The 7,614-nt window shown below is 41.4% G+C and overlaps 1 protein-coding gene across 1 annotated transcript; it reads right to left on the reverse strand.

Annotated features, from left to right (window-relative positions):
- Positions 1-2,308: 2,308 nt before the first annotated feature.
- LOC145910923 (sodium/hydrogen exchanger 9B2-like) lies at positions 2,309-7,165 on the reverse strand. The gene is made up of 13 exons (XM_082998142.1): positions 6,995-7,165; positions 6,821-6,932; positions 6,513-6,662; positions 5,812-5,982; positions 5,340-5,482; positions 4,894-5,021; positions 4,578-4,753; positions 3,664-3,770; positions 3,361-3,494; positions 3,151-3,275; positions 2,911-3,050; positions 2,704-2,781; positions 2,309-2,440 (listed from the first exon to the last, which is right to left on the reverse strand). Exons 1-13 carry the CDS (start codon positions 7,163-7,165, stop codon positions 2,309-2,311), a joined length of 1,767 nt encoding a protein of 588 aa, XP_082854268.1.
- Between the last annotated feature and the right edge of the window lie 449 nt (positions 7,166-7,614).

Genomic DNA, 7,614 nt, shown 5'->3' on the forward strand with positions numbered 1-7,614 from the left:
ATCTAAACCATGAAATAATAATGGCTTGTCGTGCCAGTTTAACGAATCTGTTGTTTCAATAAACATAGATCACATTTTTCCAAAACTTAAAAACAACTTGACCTATGATCTAAAATAAAACTTTTGTTAGTTCATCCAAGGCATTAAGTATTAAGTGAAACTACATGAAGTTTCAAATTGCAGTCAGCTGATTTATTGGTAATCGTGAAAAATCGATTTCGCCTGCACGGGCATCCTCAGTTTCTGCAAATTCGAATTTGCAATTAACACAGAAAGCTATACGGTAAAACAAATCCAAGAATGCCAACCAGAGGGCTAGATTCTGAAAAAACTAAGGGAACAGTTCATCCAAGGCATCGACCCGGATTTTCAATCCCGATCAGCTTTTTTTCAATCTACATCACGAATCTCACCAGAGTGACAAATTTCCCGCCCGTAACTTGTAATGATCTACGAGTTGCCCAGTGGCGACATAAAGCGGCAGAAATATTTGCCTCGTGTTTCCCTATTTTTGTCATCTAAACGTGCTTTTGCATAAAATTTGAATTTTTAGTTACATGGTGAACTGTGGTAGATGTCTTAGGGCGTACTTTGGCGCTCGCTTCGACAAACCAGCAAATCATTTCTAAAAGGTTCATCATCATGACGTATTTAATATATCTCTTCAAAATCAGCAACATCGCCAAAATAAGTTTTACTTTAAAAAAGAGTTATTTTTTAGTCTAGGATAATTATAACCCTGTATAACCCAACGCTGTTGATCTTAGAAGATACTAAATTAACAAACACTTTGTTTTGGTATTTATAAACATATTTACAGAACATTATTTGTTGGTATCCAGCGTCCTGTCGCCCCAAGAGTTTGCCGACTTTTTATTAATGGAACATCGAAAGGAACTCAATCAGAATTAATCGAAACAAGCGGCATCATCCTGACGTTGTTAACAATAGTCTCAATAATCGGGTAACGTGACTGCAACAACTCGCCACCAGTGGTCGCCAAGGATCCATATCATTTAATTTTAAGATTTTGCGAAAGAGCAGATCAGCTGCACCGTTTTCCGTTAAAACATTCTGAACTGACAACAATGGAGGTATATCCTGTTTAACATTAAAGTCAATCGAAGAGATATTTCTGTTAACATTGCAAACAGAATTACCCAAATGTTCGTGTGTTATATCGGACGCTTTAACGGCTAACGGGCTGATACGGGTTAAATACACAGGTTGCCTGTTTAAGGCTGGGCTGTTATTAAGCTTTTCAGGGCAATGTTGTAATATCTTACGTCAACACAGTTAATAAAAACGGTTGTTATCTTCTCAAATATGTCCATATTCGAACCGCGCCCATTCTTTTTATCCGGGGCCAATTTTGCACGTATTGGGGCTTGTTGTTACAGAGCGAGCAAACGCCGACAGGGCCGACAGTTTGTCGACAAACACTTCACGAAATACCACAGTTTGCATCACCTTGAGCCACCACTGTTTGTCTGTCAAATATAATTGCGTGTGAAGGATTTCGGATGCTCACCCCATTTACGCCTTGTTTATTGCTCTTCTCTCTGGGCCTGTGGATTATTTACGAGCATTTGCCCGCAATGGGGACGAGGCAGAAAATTGCGCAACGCGTCCAATTCTTTTTTGCAAAGATGTCTGCAATTAACGCTGCTGTTACTTTATCAGAAAAAAGAAACCAGAAAATTAGGATTCCCGAGTTTTGAATTATTTTTTAACCTTGACGAAGCACAACAACCAACAGCAAACATACTATCACGATTTTTTAAGGGTTAGTGAAGCTGCCGCAAGCATCAATTAGTTGTAAATATTTGCTTTGAAATAGTTGGCTTATCAATTCCGCTAAACTAACCAGATTGGCCAAAACAACAAGCTCTTACGTATATCTTATCACAGCTATTACTTAAACAAACATAGATTGAACAAACGAGCATCGACGCTGGGGTCGAACTAACTTCTTGTTTAGTCCCAATACATTATGTCCCTTGACGCGAATTGAACCCTTAGCAAGAACAGAACATTGCTTACAACTTAAGCAAACAAAACATCACAACCGTTTGATGCATAAGTTTATTGTTCTTTCGACAAAATTTCGTTTTCCAGCTGGTTATGGCGTTACATTGTGTCACAATAAAACTAGTACAGCGGGAACAACAGTATTTGATACAAGGAAAAACACAGCATTTACAAAAAGGGCACGGCGTGGCAGCAGTATGTACACAGAAAAAGCGTAATACAATTACTCCAAAAGATTCGAGCCAAGCAAAAATGTGTTGCAACCTTAATTAGTTACTCAGTCCTTCTCCTTTATTTCGTCGTTTTCAAATTCTGGCGAAAGTTTTAAGAATTTTGGTCCAGTCAGACCAATGGCGGCCGCTCCAGTGGGCGCAGTCATCAGAATTGACAAAACCGCGATGGTGAGTACCTAAAACGACAAAAACTTATTAACATAGACGCAAACGCCGGCCTGTGTGATCGTTTAATGCGGTGATTACCAAATTTTGGGAAACTAAAAGCCATTTTTCTTAGGCCACAGAGCTATTTGAATCCATTGAACTATTTCATAAATAGTTTGTGTTTGTAAAAAATATTTTTTAGCAATTTTAAAGCGATAGGCTGTGCCTTGAAAATTTGCGTGATCGTTTAAACAAATAGCTTTGAATGCAAAAATTCAAAGAGTTAAGTCACCTTCGTGCCGTATCCTATAACCTCTTCCGATGCGTCATTTGCTATTGCAGTGTCCAGTGCGACAGCACCAATGGCAGCCTAACAGCAAAGAAGCATTAAAAATGAATACTTGTTATACTTTAGGATACCTTCTGCAGTATTTAATGCAAATAAACACATTTTTGACAATTACAAATAAATGTTTCGAAACGTGTTGCGGAAATTTACCTGTACGGTCGCCTTGGGCAACCAAGCGATAGTGAGAAAGCTTTTTTCCTTCATGTTAAAATACTTCGACCAGTAAACAGCGAGAAAGGCCATCGTACTGCGGAACAACAGCCCTACCAGAATCAGCAACGCGCCCATTCCTTTAAGCAAAGATTACGGTCATTTATAATGGTTGTTTTCCGCGTTTTATATTTTGTCTAAAGCCGCGGTTTCAGCTCCGTTTTTGCCGCTGTTACTTACCGACGGTTTCGGGCTGCAGTGCATCAATTGTCACCGACGCTCCGATCAGACCGAAGAGCAGCGGTTGAAAAATCACCCAAAGGTTGGCAAAGGTTTTGGCAACGGGCTTCTTTTCGGGGCCCCATCTGCAGAAAAATTGCACAATCAGCTCATTTTCGCAGGATTTACGCTTTGTTTGCTAACCAGCATAAAACATACGCATCTTATTACCTGATGGCAGCAACAAAAGCCATGACAAGCGTCGCAAGGGCGCCGGCTCCTGCGAAGTGAATAAATTTGCTTGCGAAACCGCAGAACAAAGCCAGTCCCAGTAACATTCCGGTTCTGTAGCCGTGCCTCCCTTTCTGCAAATGCATAGCGAATTTATTTAATGACGGTCCCGTTAGAACATCTGGCGACTTTACCATGCCTCCTAGTTTTCATTGTATCTTTAGTATTGCAACTAGTAGCAGACATATCATTAAAATCATTGATAAATAACACGATTGAAGCTTGACTCTGCACGTTTCTCACCATGGTACTTCCTGGAAAATACCACAAAAATATCCCAAGAAAAACTCCAGCTCCAATACCGAACACCAGCTCCAGGGGTCCGTGAATAATTTTCGCGACTATGTCTCCTGTAACAAAATCGTGTTGAAGGGTTATTTTGTTTTATCATGAAAATACTTTATGTGGATGTGATTGTGAACCTAACACGCAATTAATTTGTTCCTGTGGGAGAGGTATTTTATATGGTGACATTTCCGCGTGATAACGGTTGCCTTTGTTGTGCCGCCAATGATTTATTCTGGATTTGCTTCTGTCACCGCGCAAATAGCAATAATCAACACGACGATATGCGTTTGCCAATCGCAACTATTTGGACAAGTTTGAACCTGTACGGACCGAGGGGTTTAATACGTTTTTTACTGATTGCATCACGCCCTTATGAGTAATATTTGCTTCACAATCTCGATCTGTATCGTGTATACCATTGTAACCAAAAGTTTATTGTGAAAAACAGAATTAAGCAACACATTGGTGGTCTTAGTTTTTTGGTATCGTAACAAGTGTTGATAAACAGACAGCAAAATTTAACTCAAGTTAATATAAACCCGTTGGAAAAATGCAGTAGTTAATCATTTGTAGTCTAACAAACGGCCGCCGTTCTTTGAGTAGCTGTTGCTCAACGCGCACTTTAACCCTTTCGAAAAATTCGCTGATCACGATGTTTGCGCGTGATCACTTCGCTGCTGCTCATAAAAACTGTGCGACTGATCACGTGCTGCAAGGTACGCCACCAGCGCGGTACCTCCCCTCTGCTCTAGTTTGTACACACCACACAACCGCCAGGGGCGCTACAGGGCATAAAAATGATTCGATAGGCAATAAAATTGACATGGCCAAGAACATCAATTAAAGTCTGATGATAGAGGAAAGCATACCTTCTGAAAATATCATTCCCAGCACCACGTTAAAACCAGTAATGCCGATGACATCGTTAAGCGCTGCCCCAGCGATGAGAAAGGTGGGGATACCCCCTTCAACTCCGTAGCCCTTATCTTGGAGATAAAGCAGCGAAGGAACAACCACGGCCGGTGAAACCGCGCACAGAACGAAACTGTGAAAAAGGCAAGGCTTTAGACCACAGAAAAACGAGACACGACCCTCGAACATGTTGCTGTCTGTTGTTCTCGATAGGCAACCACAATACTGCACAGGGACTGTACCTCTCCCATTGAACGGCTGTAGGTGACTTACCCGATGACGATTCCCCAGTCCCACGGAAAGTTGATCATTAACGTGGAAAACGCAGCGACAACAATACATTCTATGATGGACGTCGAGCAGGCGAAGCCCAATAAAATCCACTTCAGTTTCAAGAGCGCCTACAATGTCGCAAAAAAACAGTTAAACAAGTGACGCACGGGCGGCATTGCCGAAGACCGCCGCGCGATAAGCCATTAAACATGACGGTCGGAACAGTGCCCTGGGTGTTTGTCAACCACACAACACCACCCTAAATGTGCCCTCCGAAATGACGATTGTTGGGACTTTTTGTTTGACCAAACCGTAGACTTGTTTTGGAACCTCCCATGGGGGGGAGCAAAGGTTAACACAAGGTTGCTTAAATTCAGGATCGAATAGTTCATTGACCCCGCAGTTTGACGTCATTGGTGCATAGTGACGTAATAACGTTTGCCCACCTTCCCGTCGAGCCCGATCCCGGCTCTGGTGAGGATCACTGTGAGTGCGATCAGACGCAGAGACGAAGACCAGTGAGGGTCGATGTATTTCGCCACGTCAATGTAAGGAACGTTGCGCAACAAAAATCCCATGATCAGCATTCCTTTAAATGTAAATTTGTTTGAAAAATTACGAGACTATAAATCGACATTATAATCTCGGGTAGATTCTTTGGAAAAACTATCCCCGAGACGCTGTTCGAAAAGCTATGTTCATGAAATTGAATCACTTTTCTCAGACCCCTGGTTGAAATTACTTGAATCGCAAATCACCGACCATATCAGCAAAAAGCGCCCTTTTCGTTACTGGCATTTAAAATTGAGTGCATTTCGAATCACGTAACTTGGGGCTTTTCATTCACACGTTTAAAAATTTCCACAACGAAGCTTGTAATTGTCGGTCAAATCATTTTAAGATGGGGGATATTTTTACCGAGAAGGGGGGGAAGGGGGGGAATTCCCGGAAGAGGAATATGGCTAATCAGCCATCCGGCCGCCATGCACGAGAGAAGGAGAACGATGATCCCGAAGAGGTTCCCGCCAGGTAGTGCTTCGTCTTTGGTGATGCTCCACGGCACACCCCACGCTAGGAAGGCGAGCACGACTGAAACAGAGTATTTTTTTGGTTTAATGTCAATAAATTACGATTGGAGGTCTTGTCAACCTAGCCTGTAATGTGTGTGTGTTGAATGCCAACTAGGTAATTTCACAGTCGCCTGTTTGTCAACTGCGACGTGAAACTCCTAGCAACCAACGATGTTCTAATAAAGCAACGCTGCGGTTCTAAGCACCGAGCAAATAGGCACAAACGATTGCCAGAAAACATTTGAGTAAAACCGATTAAACATGGTATCAAAATTGGTATGTGAAAAACGGCCTCGTAAACACGCATATTCAGTCGCCAGCGAGTCGGGTTGGGAAATAAACAAGTGGTCTGGTGCCAAATATATCTCATCCGAGCTATCGACAAGCATTTTGTGCGACACGACATGACCTTCACACATCGCTGGCGTTTCTCACCAGTCATACCAGACCGTTTTTGCTGTATAGATTTCAGATTAGCAAAATAAACTACTGATTAGCTATTTGCTAAAAAAATGCCTTTGAAATAGATTAAAATTGCGTGACACTTACAAACGCAAATCAACTTGGCTAAATTTCCGTGCGGTGGACAACTGAACCCCCATCTGCATTTTCTCCCGCACGAGTCGGATTCATGAGGTTGATCAAGATTATCGGCCATACAACACTGGCAGAGGTGAGCGAGTCGGTCACAGAAGGATTCTGTCAAAAAATAAAGTTGGTTATTTTAAATCCCAGCAACCATCGAATGTTTTCCTTGTGATTGTACGACTATGCAAAACTCATTTGATCAAGAAATAAAATTTTACAATCGAAACACGCAACGATGGAACATCAGGCCTTGCAATACTTCATCTTACCTTTGCTTTCTTTCACAGAATCGAACGACGAGGAGGAATTGAGTTTTAATAGTGACTTTCTCTCTTCTCCCCCGGCGGTCAGAGTCACTTGCATTTCCAAAGTTTGTAGTGCCTGTAAAAATGTTCAGAAATTGCACAATAATTTTCGATTACATCATTTTCTCGCGGCATTACCTGGTGAGTGGGTCTGTCGCCCATGTCCAAGACGGTTTCCCTGATTACGTTGTCGCAGTGAACAACCCCGTTGCCCGAATTTTCGCCAGAATGGACGGGACTTGGGTAAGGTGGCATCACAAATCCTTCCTCTCGATTTACTGGAACTGCTTGAATATCGTTAACGTCCATGGTGTAAGCTACTATTGTACAACAAGCTCTACAAACAAATTTATCGTTTTTAAAAAAATCAGTCCACCAACGCGATTGTGTGAAAGTATGTGCGTACAGCAACTAAATACCAACTAGGCGATTTTACAGTTTTGTTTTGAAAAAAAATTGAAGATTTAACAAAAATCGTAGAAAACTAACTATTTATATGACAAACTCTTTTATTTTCTGTAATATTCAAAAATAATTCCATTTTCACGCTTTTCGCAATTTCTGCGTGTTGCAAAACTACAAGGTCTACACAATAAAGTACAAGATACAAGATTTCGCTTTTTTTAGTTTTTAGTACAAGAAACAGTTTTTCTTCATTTCCCCTCAATCAACCAAAACTAGATTCCCAGTATCAGCGGCCCAGTAGAGAGGCCGTACAAAACAATTGTAATCTTTTGCTCGTCCCTATTTTAGAGATC

The sequence above is a fragment of the Ascidia mentula genome, chromosome 8, assembly GCF_947561715.1.
Source record: "Ascidia mentula chromosome 8, kaAscMent1.1, whole genome shotgun sequence".
NCBI lineage: Eukaryota > Metazoa > Chordata > Ascidiacea > Phlebobranchia > Ascidiidae > Ascidia > Ascidia mentula.

What these genes read in the sequence shown, in the direction of transcription:
- LOC145910923 (XM_082998142.1), bottom strand. Translation starts at nt 7,165, where the DNA reads ATGGACGTTAACGATATTCAAGCAGTTCCAGTAAATCGAGAGGAAGGA. An exon ending in TTCTGTGAAAGAAAGCAAAG is followed by an intron (nt 6,663 to 6,820) that starts GTAAGATGAAGT and finishes ATTTTTTGACAG; the next exon opens with AATCCTTCTGTGACCGACTC. An exon ending in CCCCCTTCCCCCCCTTCTCG is followed by an intron (nt 5,483 to 5,811) that starts GTAAAAATATCC and finishes TTACATTTAAAG; the next exon opens with GAATGCTGATCATGGGATTT.